We start from the raw sequence: 20,194 nt of genomic DNA, 5'->3' as shown, positions 1-20,194 counted from the left end.
TTTTTCATCTATTACATACCCTCTGAGAAATGGCTTAACATCATTTAGCTGGCTAATTAGTAGGAGCTCCTAGAGTGGGCAGACTACTTCTAAATTCAAACAAGTTTTGGTTTAGGATTGATTATTTTATGACAGAGGGCTGGTGTTTTCGCATGTGTTTAACTACAGCCTTGTTTATGCACATTTTTTCCACAATTGTAACACTATGGAAACTAGTATAATTGGAGCAAAACTCATAGATGGATGCTGTCATACCATGATAGAAGTGTTTTAGATGAGGGTAAGTACTGTTTAATTCTGTATTGGTAAGCAAATGCTGCAACAAAAATAGAGTCTGTCCCACAGGCTGCAGAACGAACGAGGCCTGGTTTCCTATGGATTTGTGCAAATTGCCCGTGCTCACACTGCAGTAATTCCTGGCAGTCTGTGGTTAATTCAGAGGTACTGTCATGGGCCAGCAGTCTTAGTTACTGCCAAAAAAAAAGATATAAGAACCATGTTCTCTTTGTCATTTGTCCCAATGTATCATTAATTTGGGCCTCTATCCTGCTGCAGATTTTTTTTTTAAGTTTGAAGGTCTCAAACTTAAAACTCTGAAGTTTTTGCTTGTCTTTGAAGCTGTGAACCTGGCTCTAAATGTGGTTGAAAATGGCTGACAGACTCAAAAGTGAACAGGAAAGAACAGATAGTGTGAGAAATCAGATGAAAAGTCTTAACATCAATATTCTTAGGTAGGGCCAGGCTGGCAACAGTCAGACCATTTTTCTGCTTGTGTGTTTTGCCTAATTATGCCAAAAATCTGATCTTTCTTTGGATATTTTTCCCTGGTGGTGCCCAGTGACAGGACCAGAGGCAGTGAGCACAGGCTGAAACACAGGAGGCTCCAGAAGAACATCAGGAAATGCTTTTTTACTGTGATGGTGACTGAGCCCTGGCACAGGACATTCAGAGTGATTGTGGAGTCTCCATCCTTGGAGATGTTCAAAAGCCATCTGGACATGGTCCTGGGCAACGAGCTCTGGGTGGCCCTGCTTGAGCAGGGGAGTTTGATCAGATGACTTCCAGAGGTCCCTGCCAACCTCAGTCATTCTGTGATTAACACCAGAAGGATCTAATTGTTTTTGCTAGACCCATTAAAGTTTGAAATAACATGTTCTTTGTGGAGGGAAAAATAAAGGGACGAAGAAGAACGAACATTAGTGAGGAGCATAAACTTGCTCATTTGGCCAAATAGTTCAGTGTTTCTCTTCTATTATCCCAGATGAACTCAATGGGTGTTTCAAAGGTGAAAGAGATGTAGGGAAAGTTTCTGTAGATACCCATGCCTGTAAAACAGTAAGTGTATGCTATCACAGTCTATTAAGTTCCCAAGCAACATGCCAGCCCTTATGCAGTACTCTGAAGAGTAGAGCTCATTATCAAATCATGTGTTTTCCTGAAGAAAAGCTCTTCTGGGAGAGGATGACAACTGAAGGGTACTGTTTGCTCTTGTCAGAATCAAAAATGAGACATACACAAAATCCATGTGATACCAAAACCAGCCTCTTTGCCCCTTCCTTGCCTCAAACAGTGTTGGGGCAAAATGTCAACTGATTGAGTATTTTGTGTTCTGAATGAATCGCTTGTTAATAGTATAACAAGGAAGGGAAAAAAAGAACAACTTTGTCATGGATCTGTGGTGCCATCTGGTATGTAAATGCACAATGCTGCTGTTGGGGAATTGGGTTGATGAGAAGGTCAAACACCATGTCCTGGTTCAGATCTCAGTTCTTTAACAAAATCTTATTTCTCTGACGTGGTGCTGCTAACTCTGTCAGTGTAAGGTCACTGGAATTGACATATGGATTCCACAGGTGTTACCTTTTTAAAGATAACATTTCGGGAGAAGAAGAGGATGGAAGAGGAGGACTACTTAGGAGAAACCCCAGAGCAACCCAGGTCTTTTGTGATAGTCAGCAACTTGTGGCAAGCCTAGGACACTGATGAATTTTGATGACAGGTATGAAATGAATGCTTCTGGTGTAACTGAAAATAACATGCTTGACCTTTTAAAAAGAGTAGTAGTTGTTTTTATGCTGTTGACTGTGATTCCATCTTTCTAGGGCAAGATCCTGGTATTTTTATTAATTTATTTTTTTCCCTTACTTGATAATCTTTATTTTTCTCTGGCATTTGAGGCTTCCTACAGCAGACAGAGCAAAGAAATATAAGTACCTTGACACCTCATTTAGTAAAGGCTTTAGTTCTGAGTTTTATGGGAATTTCAGTGGAAACTCTCCAGTATTTCAGTGCTAAATCTACATTAACCGTAACAGTAAGAGTGAATAAGGAGACGATACCCTTTTCAGTTGGTGCTGAGGATCCTCATCTCCCCATGGTTTGGGGATTTACTTTGCAGTAGGTATTATCTGGCTTCCAGGGCTGAACAGTTCCACTATAGGCCTGATCTGGAGCTTTTTGAAAAGAAGCTATCCCTCAAATTGCTGCTACCTCAACTGCAGGCACCTCCAGGAAGCAACATGTTGTCCTGTTGAGTGCTTTGCACAGGCACCATTAATATGTTGTCATCCTGAAAGCCTGGTTCATGAAAGTAAGTTCCTCCTCAGGTAATTTCCAGGTGAAACTGTGGTCCTTAGTGTCAGACTCATTTCCCCCTGCTCCACCTTTGAACAATGTACAGTAAAGAAGTGGCAGTCTTAATCTAAGCTATGCCAAGGGGATGCCATGAATGCAGTGGTGCCTGTGTTCCTGCACCTTGTTTTTCCACAGAGAAAAGATTGGATAGATTTCTGGCAGTGTTTTTCTTTGCCGCTACTTTGCCTGCAGTTGGCTGGTGGTTCTGAGCCCAGGGGATTTTTCAGATTTATGGGACTTTCTCCATGAGATGCAGGATAACCAACCATGGGTGAAAACCTTTTGGATGCAGTCAAGCACTATCAAGGTGAGGCAGAGTTATGACTTTCCTTACATGTAATTTCAGGAGACCATACCTGGATTCAGGAGAATGGTGATGCTTTCTAAAGCCTCACAGTCCTGTTTCCAACAGTGAGTGGCTAACTGGTTTGAGGTGAGAAACTCTCTGCTGGTGAGCTGCTGATTTAGGTCTCTGAGGCCACCTCAGAAACTCTTTGTTTGAAGACAGTGAATACAGGCAACATTGACTACATCACTAGCATCTTGGAAAAAACCAGCCCTTTGCAAGTAATGCCTGCAGTAAGAGGCCAGTGAAACTTAACTTGGAATATTGCTGCTACAGCTGAAGTAACAGCAGTCCTAAAATGGATACAAACACTCAGTACTTTTTCTGTGCTATTAAACAGATACGTAGTCATCAGCTGACAGAGAGTCCAGATGACTAATACTATTCCATGCATTTACCAAAAAAAATAAAAGAATTACTTTTCATTTCTCCCTTCACACGGTCACAGGATCCTGTTCAGACTGGTGGGGACCTGAGGAGGTCTCCAGCACCAGCCCCTGCCCAGAGCAGAGTAAGTTCTGGACTCAGATCAGGCTGCTCAGGGCTTCACGCAATCAGGGCATGAAGCCCCCAAGGATGGAAACAGCCCTGGCTCCACCGCTGGGTTGCCCTTGTGGCTCCACCCTGAGCCTCTCGTGTTTCAGCTTGTGCCGCTGCCTCTCGCCCTCCCGCCATGCACCTCTGTGAAGAGCCTGGCTGCGTCTCCTCTAACCCTCCCTGCGGTGCCAGGGATGCTTTTGGGTGCCCCCAAACCTGCCCCACCTCCTGCCTGAACCAGCCCCAGTCCAGCAGCATCTTGATGGCCCTCTGCTGAACTCAGTCATGTTTATCAACTCCTTTCCTGTACTTGGTGCCCCAAAATGGATGCACAACTGCAGAGCAGAGGGAAACAATCACCTCCTTTGATCTACTGTCTGTGCCCCTGTTCATACAGCCCAGGATGCCACAGGCCTTCTTTACTGCCTGTGTCAGATGTCAGTCATATCAAAATACAGAAATGGGTGACAGGGCTTGCAAATAAAATGCAGAATTTTAACAGAAAGTCAGAGGTGGAAACAACATCTCTTAAACATCTCTCCATTCTTCCCCCACATCCAGCAATTCCCCTTCCTTTAATTTTATAAAATGACAAGTTACTTTAAATTTTGGAACACTGCAGAAGACTGAAAAATAATAATTCCTTGAAAAAAACTAAGTTTTTCAATAGGTATGATTGAAAAATGTTTTGTCAGAAATTTCAGGGCCTTGCTACAATACTTTGCCCACCCAGTTGTGACTCTTCCAATGTGTGTTCTGCAATCAAGCCCTCACAGATAGTTGATTTATTAAATTTTTGAAATAATTGTTATTCTTATGAGACAAGAAATAATTATTTTAGATGAGTGATTTATGTTAAACTTGGATTTGCAGATCAAGTGTTTCCATGGTAAAAATTTCTGAAGTTCATAACTAGGGCAGCTATGATATTTGTAATAGTCTGAAAGCTTTTAAGTGCTGTGTTTTTTCCTTTTACTGTTTCTTTTTAAATGTGATCCAGCTGTTTCTCCCTTCTTTTACATTCCCTCTTCCCTCTGATAAAATAAAATGACAAAAAAAAAAAAGAAAAAGATTTGGATACAGACTCTTTATTCTCATAAATGAGTATTTGCTCAAAGAGCCTCAGGAGAGTTGAAATGTGGGTCTAAAGAGGACTTCAGAAAGTCACCTAGTCCACCCCAATGTTCTGAAGCACAACTGAATATATTCAAATTTTCTCTCATGTCTTATTTATTCTCCGATACGTTTATGTATTCATATTCTCCCTACAGTCTGTTTCTATGCTTAACAGGCTACAGTGAAGTGTTACCCCATTACATAACTCTTGCTGCAAATTATATCAATTACTAATTGCCTTAACAGGGGAAGAAATTAATTGTGTCTTCTTTATCTCAACCTATTACGGATTTGAAGGCTGTTCTCATGCCCTGTACAACCTTTTGTCTTCTAAACCAGACAAACCTTCTTACACTTTTTCTTTAGGCTGTATTTTCTTAACATTCCTCATTCTTGTTCCACTTAATTCCTTGCAACTTATGTTCCTCTTCCAGTTAAAGCCTTGCAAGCATCATTATCTCCTCTAGCTTAACATAGTACAGAAAGATATTTGCTATTTTCAATATAGGGTTGCATTTGGGATTCTTACTCGGTTTGAAGTCCACTGTAGCTTTAGGTCTTCCTCTGTTATTCATCAATCCCTCTCCATTTTATGTGTATGTATTTTGCTTTTTAATTTTTCTATTTAGGACTGTATTTCTCTCTACTGAATTCTATTATTCATGTAACTGTCACCATTTACCAGGTTTATTTTTAATTTATCAGATTCCAGCCCCACTCTGCAGAATATCTGCAAACCCTTTAGCTCAAAACTATATTCATGTACTCTTGCTTTCAAATCCAGCTTGTTTACTGAAAACACTGAACACTACTTCCCCAAGCTAAACATCTGTGAGCTGATGCCTCTTCCTATTTGATAGTGATGGCTGCAGTCTGTATTTGGGGGGAGGGTTTCTATCTGCTGCATACACGCCTCATGGTAATTTCATTTAGACCATAGTTTCCCTAGTTTGCTCATTCCACGGCCCTGTGGAACTCTGTCGAAGACTTGTATAGTCAAAATGCAACTTCAACATCAAAATAATATGATATTGTAAACTAATTACTTTCTTCCTCAGTTTCAAAATTTCCTATCCCAAACTTCCATCATTACATAAATCCTACTAATATTGAGTTTAGAGTAAATAAAACACTTCCATATGTCCTGAAATGGTGTAAGATGTCTGATGTAGTCACACCACTATGTCATGTTCTTGATACCTTCTGTTTTGAAGTTTCAGGAGATGGAGGGAAGGGTAGGGTAATGCTGACTTTTCTGGTTTAATATTAGCCCAGCTTCCTCTTTCTTTTCTCTGTTGGAGTTGATCTAAAGTAACTAAAAATCCAGCTGATAGGACAAGAGTGGCTCCTGCCATGTAGAAGCCTGCTCGGTAATCTCCAGCCATGTCCACGATCAGACCTTGAGAGAAACAAATGACAGCAATGTAATTGATAGAAAACAGGCTACAGCGAAGTGTTACCCCATTACATAACTCTTGCTGCAAATTATATCAATTACTAATTGCCTTAACAGGGAAAGAAATTAATTGTGTCTTCTTTATCTCAACCTATTACGGATTTGAAGGCTGTTCTCATGCCCTGTACAACCTTTTGTCTTCTAAACCAGACAAACCTTCTTACACTTTTTCCTTAGGCTGCATTTTCTTAACTGTGAGCTGTGAATCAGCTCAGCAGTGTGAACATATCCTCACAAAGGATATGGATATGCTGGCTAGATACCTGTCTTGCAGCTTTCTACATCATGAGTGCATGAAACATCACCCCTTTATAGCACTTTAAAATTTGAAACACAATTCACATCTATTTACTTTGCATATATGAATTGCTAGTAAAATAAAATGCTATACGGTTTAAGGCACTTTCCAACCTAAAACGTGGCAGACAATGAAGGTAATGGCAGAAAAAACCCAAATCATGCAGCTTTGTATCTGAGAGCCCCATGTTCTGCTGTGTAGGTGTCATCGGTTGCTGTAACTTGGACCATAACTGTGCAGCACGAGAGAGTTTAAAGAAGGCAAGGAGAGGCCTCTGCTGAAGACACAGTTGGAGAGGTTGCCTGCAGTGTTATGGGCTTCCCTGTTCATCACTTTACAAAGAGTCACAGAAATTAACAAAAAGACCCTGGGTTTTAGGTAGCTTTGAGCCAACAAAAATACCTAATGTCACTGCATACTGTACTCAAGAAGCAGTAGTATAGTAGTAGTACTGCAGCAGTATATGTGATAGTATCGGCTGCTCTGTGGGTACAATAGCAGGCTCATTTGTGGGCTGATGAAAGCTTTGCTTGGTCTCCCACCAGAAAGTTTGTCCACATTTAGTGTACTCCCTCGCCCTTGTTCTAATCTAACATCAGTCCCATCAGGCAAAGGAACTCTGAACCCAGATCTTTTAGATTTTACTCTTAAAGTAGGAGAGAAGAAGAGCTTGAGAACCACTTAGGGTTCCCTCCTCTTCCATACCTTCTTTTTAGCTTACTATAAATACACAAAGGGGTCGCACTGAACCCCAGGCAATCAGTACTAGTGACCAGCCACAATATAAACATCTTGCTATCTTTGTATTTTATTCAGATCTTCCCAACATACTTTTAATACTGTTTTGTCTCAATTTCATTATAAATCTTCCTTCCTATATTCTCAAAAGTGAATTAAAATATTCCAGTATTCAGTCTGACCCATTTGCAGCCTATTAGTGGTATCATTACCACAAAAGTCACTGTAGTGCATAAGCAGTAGTCTTTGGATGAGGACACAGATCCACATTTTACAAGTTCCATTAGTCATTTTTCTGCCGTGTCATTTTTCTGCCATATCATTTTGTAAAGTCCCTACAGCTTGCACTTTATTTATCTTGCATTTTTCCATGACGACTTTGTCTCATTGCCACCCCATAAATCCACGTGCTGTCTCATTGTCTGCTCTCTCTTCCCACTGCTTTTATGTGCTGCCTCCCCCATTTATTATATTGGTTAGCTTGAATGCTGTCTGAAAACAGCAGGCATCACTGTGAATATTTGCTTGAGGTTCACATAGCCTAATGTTTCAAGCTGTTCGATTTGACCTTCTGTAGAAACCCTCCCAACAATACCAGCATTTATGTGACATCACTAGTCTGAAATTTCAGTTTCTTCTCTGAAAATGTGGATTGCTTGTCCCAAAGGTACACTTTCATAGGAAGACAGTGGGAGTCCATCAAGTGGGATTCTGCAGGATTCAGGAAGCAAGAACACCACCATGCAAACCCTGCCATTCTGCCCTGCTTTCATGTCAAACAGGTATCTCTAAAACCACAGAGAAGAGAGGGAGCAAGGTATTTTGAAGAGGAATTAAACTGACTCTCTGTTTTTATAGACTTCTTGGTCCGGATACTTCCGAGCTAAAAAAGGGGGAAATTTAGGTCTGGATCCGTATTTTTTCAGTTTGGGTTGCCATTCCCCTTTCTTCTTGTAAATGGTATTTGGCGGAGTACCATCTTAACTTACCAGCAAGAGGAGGCCCCACAAAACCTCCAGTGCTTCGAATGAGCATGAAAAGCCCTAGAGCACTGTCAAAATCTGGCATGCCTACAACATCTGCTAGCACTGTAATGTGAACGGCGACTGTTGTACCAAAGAAGAATCCATAGAAGCCAGTGAATATTGCCAAGGACAGGTAATTGTTAGCCAGTGGCAACAGCATCAGGGAAGTACTGATCAGTGTAATTGTCACTGTCAGCAAATGAACAGTTTTGGTAACGTGGAGATTGGCATACCAGCCACACAGCAGTCTGCCTGCAAAGTCCCCCATAGCCAAAATGGATAGGAGGGTTGCAGTCCACGATTCATCTATTCCCAGGCTGTAGCTAAGTGGAACTAAAAACAACGGAGGAACAAAAAAACTCATAGCAGCTAATATGCCAAAAATGGCATAAAGTACAAACTCCGGTCGCCTCACAAGCATCCAGTTGAAGGTTTTGTGTGTGATGGGAGACTTATCTTCTTTGTCCATCCCAGATGCACCATTGCCAGCTGGTGTCTCAGTTGCAGAATGGCTAGCCTCAAGGAGGCAGCTGCTTGCCAGGGGTCGCATCAGTACTCCACAGACACAGATATTAAGTTGGATGCCACCTATGATCAAGAGGGCACCTTTCCATCCATATTGACTAATCAGCCACTGGAAAAATGGCCCAAATGTGAATGCAAAGGCACATTCTCCAGCACTGGCAATAGCATTGGCCAAAGCTCTTTTCTTGGAGAAATAATGGCTAACAATGCTAATGGCTGGTGTCCATGAAAATGAAATCCCAAGTCCTGAAAAACACCAATATAAATAGCACCAGTCAGACACTATTGAGGTATCTTGTGAAGGTGGAAATTAAAGCAGTCAGTGCTCCTACATTTGCAAAGTTAAAAACTGGTAAAAGAAAAACACTTTTGTTCCTAGCAGAAGCATGAGCTTAGCTGTACTATGTGTAAGAGTATATTTGTGGCATATGTTCTGTAAGAGTAAGTTCTACATTCAAGCAAAAAAAGCAGGAGTATGAAGTATACACTATTATATTGTTGCTGTGGAAAAAAAAAAAAAGTTAGTCTGACAAGTTTGCCACTGGGTGAAAAATCACATGGCCACGTGGTTGAAACTAGACAGATCTCAGAGTGTCCATACTGTCCTAATTAAGGCTGGTAGTAGATCACATTGCCAGGTTTAGCTGAGCTGTGCTCAGGGTAGAAAGTTAGGGAGGACATGAAGGAAGCTGGTGCATTACCTCTATTTGCTCTTCATTTTCTTGCCCAGCTGCTTTGAGCAGGCTTCAAACCTGCTCTAACTTACAGTGATTTTAATGGCTCCCTTGAAACTATTTGGCAGCCATGGACTGCCAAAGGGCTCAAATTCCAGACATTTTCTCAGGCATCCAGCATGGAACTGGGAATGGTTTATCTTATTCCCTGCCAGCTTCGCTTCCTGTTCCAGGAAAATCTGCTAGCTGTTGGAGACAACTTTCTGGCCTGTTTTCACCTGGAGTAAAGGAAAGGACTGAAATCAACTGCAAGCCTGGGCCTGTGTTCAAAACACAAGATTATTTGATAGGAAGTAGAAAATTTAGGATCTCTATGTCCTTGTTCTTCAGCACCCTTTAGGTTCTTTAAACCTTCACAGAGCTCTTGGCTCCGAGTGAAAAATAAAACACTTTACATTTTCTGGTTGTATATAATTTGCAGGTGAAAATTACCAGCATCTAATCATTCACCTTCTTTGTCATTGCAGGTTTCTAGCACAAATTCTTACTTCCGGAGTGGGACATGAGGGAAATGACCTTTACAGAGGGTTGCTGGTTCTAGCTGGTCATAAAATCAAAATAGAAATCAGATTTTAAAACCCCTACCATTACCACCCTCAAATAAGGGCACTGAGTTGTTCATGAAAGAAATCCATGAAGCCATAAAGTCATACCCTGCAGGAAGCCAGTCGTTGCATACATCCAGACCATGCTGAGTCCAAGAAATCCCAGTGACATTCCTGAAAAAGCCAGGAGTCCTCCAGTGATCACAATTGCCCGATGGGTGTATCGTACACATAGTGAGCTGGCAACAGGGGCTGGATCAGCAGCAAAATAGGAGAAAGATAAATAAGTTAGGAACATTAAGCTGGCTGACTGGACCAAACAATCAAATAAAGCATTTGGAGGAGAAATACCCTTATAATGCTTGTCTCAAACAGCCTGAATTCTGCTGGACAGGGGGCATCAATGGAGATTTTAAGATTGGATCCTTGCTGATAGTGAAATGACTGGCCCTAGGGCACAGTTTTTAAATTATATTCAAAATATTTGGACTTTTTTAAAGGGAAAGAGCTTTTCAGTGCCTTTCTCATGGAACAGTTCTACTGAGTTTCATGCAAGGATACAACTAGCAACGTAACAGAAATTCATGTAGTGTTTTAGCAGAAAGTGAAACCCCAGCCATAGAACCTCTAGGTTAATCTGTAAAAATTGTATTATTGAGAGTGTATTATTGATATGGCTGGCATGAAAACTCTCTGGAGAAAACTAATCTTCACCTTCCAGAGCTTTGCAAAGTCATCTATTCCTGGTATTGCAAATATTTTATAGAGGACCAGAAATCAAGGTTTATTTTGAAGTTACATTTCTCCAGGAAATTTGCAGTTTATTTCTTAAATTTTTATTTCAGTGGTACAGTTTTTCTTAGCAGACTGCAGGAACTCTTCAACACATGAGGGCAAAGTTGCACCTGAGTTGCAAAGTTGCAAAGATCTGACTTTGTGCAGCAATTCCAAACCCCAAAGCACTGGTCTCTAGTTGCTACATGGAAGCACCTGAAATGTTAGGGATATTTTTGCTTAATGAAGGATCAATTATACTGCCTGGCTGTTTTTCCATCAGCATTACAGCGTTAAGATCAAGGCTATACCTACCACGGAAAGACACTCTGTTCTGTGGGGATAGTTCAAATCACAAACACAGGATTTTTTTTTAATTAACCGTGGCCACTAGAGGGATCCCAAGTAACACCTGACACCACCGGTTCTCGGTGAGACTTTGTAGTGCTCCCTACAATTTACTAATATTCTGGAAATTGGAGCTCGAGGATAAAATTAAATTCTGTTGATGACGACCATGTTTATAAACTGAACTAAGTGGGGAGACAGTGAAGAGAGGGCAGTCAGCAAGGGAGGGTTTATAGTAGTTTGTAGGAGCAACTTGTACGTTCACCTGTGTTAAGTGAGATAAGAATGAAGAGAATTTGGTAGCTAGGACAAGTGAAATAAACCTGGCAGAGAGATATTAATGGCTGCAAAATCTGCAGGATGTACATTGTCTGGCAGCAGGTAGCTGGCAGAAGTTATACAAACTTCTCATCAGCATTTACAGCAAAAATAAAATTATTTGATAAGCATGTAAAATTGACACTAGAATTCAGTCATGGTCTGTAACATGTAGTGGAAGGGATGAGACAGGACAAAGTATATACAGTTGGAGAATCATAAATATATGATGAACAAAAGAAAAGTAGACTCAGGATAACAAGAGATCCATGGAAGTGCTTAAAGACAAGAGAAAGCTCTGCAGTTGGACCAGAAATACTACCAAAAAGCAAATTTTTTTTAACAGGGAATGAGGAGAAGAAATAAGCAGAAATTGAAAATGGGGTAGCAGGAGGAAGAAAGAAGCTACTTACAGAACTGGAAATGGAGAAGTTTGCTAGGTTCCAGAGTCTGAAAGGATAAAGGGCAATACACAGAAAACTTACAAGCAATTAAAAAGTATGATAATCACAGTGCAAAGAGAAAGGTGATAGGAGATGTACATCAGTACCAAGATAAGGTCTATGTGTGTGATGGGGAGAATCCTTGCTGTGGTAAATTGAACAGCCTGTTGCAGGTGCAAACCCCAAAAGTAGAAGCACATGTTCTCCTTCCACATGAGACACAGAGCTGCTGTTGAAAGGATCCAAACGGGAAAAATTAGTAATTCACTGATCATCCTTCATACTGAGCCAAATGACACTGAAGGTTTCCCAGAGGAACACATTAAGAAAGACTAAGCCAGGCCAGGAAAGATGCTCAAAGAACTGGAGATGATCTTCAGCAGAAAGTCTTCTGGTCCCTATAAATGAAGCAAAGGCAGGAGAAGATAAGGAAAATTACCTAGTGACCCAAGACATTATGAACTGCTGTACAGAAGAGTTTTGGAACATTTGGCCGTCAAGCTGTATTCACTAAAAGAGGATTCTTTTCATAGGATTTCCAAGGATGAAAAACAATTTCTGCTGAAAATTATAGCTGTCTTCTTTGAAGTAGGCCAGCCTCGCCCTTGGCTAGGCAAATACAGTTTTGCTGGTTTATACATGATATTATTATTTAATATGCTCTATCCTTGATACATTTCTATATAATGTAAATATATATCTTAAAAACAAACAAAAAACCTAAACCAGGACTTTGAGTTCTTTTATCCTCCTATGCTGTTTTTTTTTCTCATTAACATTCTCATTTTCTCATTACAAAATAGTATCACAATAGGTCAGTGATAAGTCTAATTTGTAAACCAAATTGATAGATTCCCATTTATTCACTTCTGTATTCTATGAAGTAGGTGGAAAAGCAGGTTTTCATTGATTTTTCATTTAATTATTTCTGTCAGAATGAAACAAGCTCTAATATTGCAAATCAAGCATCAAGGATAGCAGTTCATGGAACTGGTAAAATCTTTTCAACCCATGACTTGCTTTATCTTTTTACTTTAACTTTGAATTACTGTTTCGTTCTTCTGAATATATTTTTCAAAGAAAGATCAGTTGCTCATGATCTTTGGAAGTACTGCTCTTACAAGCAATAATACTGATAGGTGTGGGCTGAGTAGGATGCATATAATTATATAGTGTCTACACTATGAAGCATGTTCACAAACAAAATTATGATAGCATTTATTATGTAAGGATACTTACCTATTGCAACTATATATCTATACGAGAATATGTAGAGAGGACTTCACAAATTCTGTACAATTAGTGCATGCACATGTTTGGAAACCTCACCATAACGGTGAAGGATCATCCAGTTTACAAGGGCACAAAGGACTCTGTAAACAACTAAGTTAAGAGTCAAATGCAGTATGTTTGATATTTTTCCCTCTGTTTGGTGAGATGTTGCATTTGACTTGATCCCATAGCTCATTGACTTTGACTGTTTCCTTACTGTCTGCTTGCATGGTCTTCTCTTCCTTATGTTCTCTATGAGTGAATTGAATTATTGAATTTTTTTTTATTTTTAACTCAGTGAGTTTTCTGTTAGATCAATGACTTGGAACCACTCTAAGGGGTGAAAAGAGAGGCAGAACTGGCAATACATGGAAGGAAGGGGGAATCTTGGTGAAGACAAAAAGAAGAAGTGGGGGGGAAAGCAGGACCAAGAGTCACCATTTTGGTAGCAGATGGCTTATCTTCTAGGCAGGGTCACAGTCCTTATATCTTAAAGTAGTTTGAAAAAGTGACAGTCACTGTGAGATCAGTGAACTTGCACAAACTGGTTTAAGAGCTTGATGCAACAAGCTCCGTAGTTCTTAGGATTATCTGCACTGAGTTTGATCCAAATCCTGTAGGAAAATTGAATCATGAGTCTAGGTACATGATGTTCTTTAAGGCAATCAGATTCCTGTGTATATACAGAGTTCTCATTAACCCATTCCATGTCTGAGGCATGGATACATCTTTATGAGGGAAAGCAAGTGCCAATTTTCTGTAGAGACAGAAGGAAGTATTGTCCTTACATGTTTTCTTTCCCTTTTTTTTTTTTTTTTTTTTTTAAGGAAGCTCTTCAAAATTTCTTGAGTAGTTAAGACATTAAAATAAAATGCTAGAGGAACACTTCTACCTACCTCCTAAATGAAAGATGACAATAGTTACTGATGTGATCCAGGAAGTGGTGCTTGCAAGTTCATCAAAGTGCTGCTGGATTTCAACAAAGAACAGACCAAAAGTCTTGAGGACGGCAGCAGTGAGGCCCATCACCATGAAGGCTGACACTACCACAACCCATCCATAGCCACCATCCGGTGGACTGCTGTCTTTGGCCTGCATCTTTTCTAATTCTCAGACCTTCTCTCAGGGTTTTTTTGCTGGGGTGGTAGTGATGGTGGTGAGGATTTTTAACAGATCTGCAAATTAGTGGAAGGCCCAGTGTTAAAGAAATTAATTAAAAGATTTTAGGAATGGCTTACACAAGTAATTAGCAAGTGAAAATACAATATGCATTTCAGTGATTTGATTGAAAATATTACCTGAGAAACAGATGCCCCAGGAAACAGAAGGTGGAGCAGAAAGTAAAACAAAGAAAGTAAAAAAATGGAGAAAGGAAAAATATTCAGGTAAGAAGGGCAGAAAAAAGAAGCCTTCAGATGTGAAGACAGGAGAGAAGACGATGGGAAAAGACATGACGCAGACACTAAGATTTTGAAACATAGGCCCAGAATCCTACCCATTCTAGTAACTTCAAGAACCTTATCCCACCCACTTCTCAAACCAATACATTATAGTAAACAATTAGAAAATTTAATGCCTGACAGGATACCATACTTTCTATCATTCTCTGGACATTGCAATAAACTTAATGAACTTCAAAGACATCAAGGCAGCTGTTTGTACCCATCAGCCTCTTGTCATAATTGTGTGTATGGATAAAGCATAATTATATTTGCTAAGTTGCTCCTTTGAGTAGTATCACTTGTGTGACAGAATAAGAGGTAGAAAAAAAGAAAAGATTCTAACCTTAAAAGGGCAGGAAATCTGCCAGTTTCAATCTTCTAGGTATCCACATAAATGGAAATAAATGGAAGCTACTTCACTTTTCTAGAAGTCTGAACCTAGTGGACTTTCCATTCCTGAAATGGCAGCCTCTCAAAGAAAGATTCCACCTTCCATTTGGCAAATACCAAAATGACATTTAAAAACAAAAGAAATCAAGTTGAAGGTATTGACTATGGGATCCTTTCAACCTTGATACTATTTAATCATTGCCTAAGTTCCAGGAATACTGCAAATCTGTTTTTTCTCTTTGTGCTTTGTCTCTAAAAACCCATGTGCAGTGGCAACTTTGACTAAAGAGTGGGAATGTATAAACTTAATACTAACTCTTGATGTTGTTGTAAGCAATACTCTAATTCAGAACCATGAAAATAATTTCTTAATAATTCCAGTGGCAATAGGTCTTCTGCCTGTGTAAACAGGATGTATGTAATCTCGAAAATGGTATTCAGCATGAAACTGGGTGTTACTCTGGTCTCTGAGGTGTGTATTAGGGAACCAGTATTAGATATGGTACTGGACATCTGAACACTACCTGTACACTGTGAAAATTTGGAGCTCCCTGCCACGTCAGTACTATGGATACTAAAACTTTACATGGAAATATTAGATAAATCTGTGCTGTACAAAACTACTGAGGATTACCAAATGCTTAAAAATGGTCCCTGGCTCAGGAAGTCTCCAAGCTACAAGTAGTCAGAAACTGGGAGGTATCACTTTATGCTTAGTCTATTCTTAAACATCCCCTTTCGGCCTGAACCAATATAGCCGGTTTTACAGTGCGAGTAGCTTTTAAGGAACACTGCGTAAGAATTTTAGGGTACTCAACATCTTAGCATTTATAAACATTCATGGCTCCAGCACTGCAAAGCATTTTTGCCAAAACGGGGCACACGCTTCTTTGTGAAGACATCTTAATAGGCAAGCATATCTTATTAAAAGCATAACTGAAAAAGCGTATTTCCCCTCGGAAGTTTTGTGACAAACTTGGAGTAATCATGCAGTGCACAGAGGACATGGGATCTGGCTGAGGGAGGGTAACATTCCCACTTTTTTCTTGTTTCTTCGTGGACACTAAATTCTGAGCGGGCATGTTGTACAAAATGCAGGAGAGCAAAAGAGACAGGGCACAGGAAGCAGTTTTGTCTAAAAGGGAGAATGTAGCTAAAGATAACTAAAGATGTACTATACTTACATTTATCTTCCCTGTGTGCAGCTGGGAAAGATGAGGGTTAAGGGAATCCATACCACTAGAAGCCATCCAGTACAAAGCAGCAGTCACTAGTCCTGTGATTTGCTACACTGAGGTACATGATCTCGGGAGGACCTAGAACACTGCAGCAGGGTGGGTGAAAGAAGCCATCAGAGCCTTGTAGGGATCAGAAGCAAAATCTTTCTGCTGCCATGTGACTGGCTCAAACTTCAGACTAACATGTGGCACTGGACATATTTGCACGACAGACATAGTCAGACAGATTAATCAGTTGCACAAGGTCTCAGACAACATCCTGAAAATCTTAAAACTCAGCCACAAAAGATGAAGGAAAGCCTTGTGGTTGAGGTCTATATGAAGGAATCTGGTTTTCATTCCCACAGTTTCTGCGTAACCTTGAACAAGTTGTTTGATCTTGCTGTGCCTCTGTTTTCTCAGTTGTCAAATGCAGCTAATAACTTTCAAAGCTCATGAATTTTGTGAGGTTGAAAATGTTAATACTTGTGTTAGTGCTGATCTACTATATGAAAATACAGATCTAGATCAAGTTGTAGCCATGTCTTAATATTGCTGGGCTCAAGTGGCATGGTCATAACTGGGTTTGAGGCACTGAAGAACATAAAAAAGCGTGCAACACTCAGGCTAAATGAGCCTGCCTAGGCAGAGTGATACTGAAATTACTGCACTCTGCATGGACATGCCTGAGCAAGGGGTTATGATTTCTGCCACAAGACAGAAGAAATCCTGCTACTTACCAGGCAGTATCCAGACTAAAACAGGCATGATAAAATCTACTACTTCCTGACACCGCCCAGTATCTTTCGCCTTCATTAGGCAAACTCTGCCCTGGGAGGAGTATAAATCAGGCCCTACTGCTCACAAGACTTAAACGAACAGTCTTTTTCCTGACCACAAATACATTTTTTATGTCACAGCTCAGAATTCAATCTCCAGTCTCTTTTAATGATCATAGTGTTACATGCAACTCCAAAATGAAATTACTATTTCAGTTGTGTGATTAATTAATGAGGTAGTTATCTCCCAGGATCCCTACAGATTTGAAAGCAGTGCAGCTACATACTGTAGAGAATTGCTGGAATGCCTCAACAAAGTAGAAGAAAGCATAGATGTTGCAATGGGTGGACTTGTTGTTTCTGACACCATGCTCTACTTTCTTCTCTCCTTCACTTGCAAGTGAAAGTTTACTACAAGCATGTAATTGAGAAAAACTAAGCTGAAAAAAAACCACCCAGGATCTCTTTTCACTCTTAGCTATTGAGTAATGGTAAATGGTAAGGGTTTTATGTCTTCACTTTCTCCTCTTGCCCCTGAAACTAAACTTTTAAAAGAAAAGGAGGAAAAACCTGTAGGGAAACTGCCCTTTCTATTGTGCTTGGCCACACACAAGACCCCTCAAAGAATGTAAAGCCATGCCTGGAAGCATTAGCATTCTGCCTAGCGTCCCCTGCCTCCTACCTCCAAGCTTTCCCATGGCAGCTGGAATGGGTGCCCTGTGAGACAGAGGCTTCAGTCAGGAAAGCCACAACACTGTCGTCTGTGCTTGGTGGGTGCATCACCAAGAGCAGACAGCTCTGCCAGTAGCATCCTTACCCTTATGGCAAAATTTGCCAGTGAGAACATGCACGCAAAAGTGCGATCTTTATCTTTTAGCTATCTGGATAGCTACAAAGGCACTTTCTCTGGCACTGGGGGTGTTCCTCTATTCACGCTCTACAAGTTCTCCAGGCTATTTCTTCTTTTATTCATGTCAATGATTCAGAGGGTTTCTCAGACAATAATAAAAATAAATTATATAAAGCTTGTCTGATTGCTTGCATTTTAGTGTGCCACATAAACTTGTGAAGACCAATACTTGCATTACTTGGGTACCTTGTGTTCCATATTCTAATTTGCTTTTTACAGAAGAGCAAATTAGTTTAATGCATTTGCTACACATTGCAGAACTTGGTGGTGGAATCAAGAAAAGACTGTTGTTTCCATGAATCCTAGTCTTGTTTTCATGCAACTTGTACATAAAGCTCCCCAAATAACTGTATTCACTCTCTCTTAGAGGCTGGGTGGACTCCCTGTGAGCTGCCAATACTTAGCACTTTGCAGAAACAGGTTCCCCAAGAAGACAGAAAAGGCAAGCATTAAGTTTTTCCATGCTTAGATGAAGAAACATGACTTGTTAGTGGGGGTTTGGCTTGGGTTTCCAGTAAAAGCATGGTACTTTACCTTGGATTTGGACTTACCAAAAAAAAAAAGAAAAAGAAAAAGAAAAAGGAAAAGAAAAAGGAAAAAAAAATAAAAAGGAAAAGGAAAAGGAAAAAGAAAAAGAAAAAGAAAAAGAAAAAGAAAAAGAAAAAGAAAAAGAAAAAGAAAAAGAAAAAGAAAAAGAAAAAGAAAAAGAGAAGAAAAGCACACTTGATATACACCAAGGCAAAACTACTTTTACCAAAAGCTGATATTGGGACAGGACCATCAACTAGACTACCTTGATGTAGGAACTATTCAGCAATATCAACTACATAAAACTAAATACAAAGCAGATCTTTAATAAATTTACAACAGATTAACTAATATAATCTTGTTTTAATTGTTGTATTAGAAGAAAGATGGAAAGAAACATGGAAATAAATTGTAATTGATACTGAAACTTCCTTCACACATATACCTTCTTACACAGCCAGGGAACAGGTACTTACTATGATTGTCACACTCAGATACCTTCTGGTCTTCATCTAACACTCAGACTCGCTCTGCTGATGCTCTCATGCCACCACAGCTTCAAATACAACACAGCCATGCTAGTTATTGCTTTTCAGACACAAATTCAAGAGGACCTCTTAATAAAATTCTCCTTTCTAACTTTATTAACATCATTTTAGTAAGAGCCAGTCTAATGAATATGATCTATAATACAATTTACTGACAAAGCATATCAGGATGGAAAAGACGGGCTGAATGCCCTGAGCAGTCAGTTTGAAGTAACAAAAATAAAGTATAGCATAAAGAAATTACCTTTTTCAGGTAACCCAGGCTTGTATGGGATATGAAGCTCTTCCTTCACCTTCCAGTTGTATGTAAGTTCTTGAGTCGTGCTGCAACCCACCAGGTCATCTTACTCATTGTTCCTTGTATGCACAGTCTATCTGAACAAACCAATCTGTCTCATTCAGGACGTGTAAGCTGCCAGATTTTATAAGAATCCCCTCCTCCCCTCCCCAAAAGTCATTTGACTCCACCTACACTCAGAAAAACAAAGTTCTGTCCTGACTAGAGATCAGAGAAAGCAAAATCAGGGATGGGTGGAGGGAATGGGAGAAGGAAGGCAAATTTTATATTATATCTGTACTGTACTTGTACTAGACTTGGACTGTGCTCCAGCGTTTTTATTGAACTCAACTATTGGGCCAACCAGAAAGTTCAGATGTGTTAGCCAACCTCAAACTCCCCAGTGTTCTGGGGCAGTTACTGCCAATGTTTGTTCAAATATGAAATTCATTTGTGGTTTCTCTATGACTGTACTGTTGGGCAGATGTTGGCTACAGCTGAGCATCACATAGACTGCAGCAACTACAGAAATGATAGGAAGCTTGAATATGCTCTCTAGGTCCCAAGCCTGCAACATGGACGGTCAGAACCTTCCACCGTACCAGAGCAATCCCTTTGTTGTATGATTTGGGTTTTTAAGGGTCCTAAATTCCTTATATGCTGCTAGATCCTGTAAAGCTTTTATCTCCCAGCTTTCTCTGCTAATTTATTATAACTGTTTCTGTGTTTCCTAACAATCTGCCTTGCACTAAGGTCATGGTGGCTATAACCTGCTATTGTAAGAGTTGGGGGGGGGGGGGGGGTTGCAGTAGCTTGTCACTTTTTGCAATCTTTTTATTTACATGCTTGTGTGTTTACCTTATGACTTGATCAGTAATCTGTGTAGTTTGTGCCAAGGGGAAGTATGAACATACGGATTGGTCAGTTGACTTGCATAGCTAAGAAACAGACACATTTCATATTTTTCAGCATTTTTGAAGTGGGAAGTCAGCAA

At 40.0% G+C, this 20,194-nt stretch overlaps 1 protein-coding gene across 1 annotated transcript; it reads right to left on the bottom strand.

Annotated features, from left to right (window-relative positions):
- Positions 1-4,515: 4,515 nt before the first annotated feature.
- On the bottom strand, positions 4,516-19,492 carry LOC104316229 (monocarboxylate transporter 13). Its single transcript, XM_069776076.1, has 6 exons — positions 19,168-19,492; positions 16,126-16,265; positions 14,006-14,284; positions 10,063-10,206; positions 8,115-8,921; positions 4,516-6,032 (listed from the first exon to the last, which is right to left on the bottom strand). Exons 3-6 carry the CDS (start codon positions 14,205-14,207, stop codon positions 5,806-5,808), a joined length of 1,380 nt encoding a protein of 459 aa, XP_069632177.1. The 5' UTR covers positions 14,208-14,284; positions 16,126-16,265; positions 19,168-19,492; the 3' UTR covers positions 4,516-5,805.
- Positions 19,493-20,194: the final 702 nt, after the last annotated feature.

Source organism: Haliaeetus albicilla, chromosome Z (genome assembly GCF_947461875.1).
Source record: "Haliaeetus albicilla chromosome Z, bHalAlb1.1, whole genome shotgun sequence".
NCBI lineage: Eukaryota > Metazoa > Chordata > Aves > Accipitriformes > Accipitridae > Haliaeetus > Haliaeetus albicilla.
The sequence above is the reverse complement of the archived record's forward strand: the minus strand, read 5'-3'. Positions and strand labels throughout refer to the sequence as shown.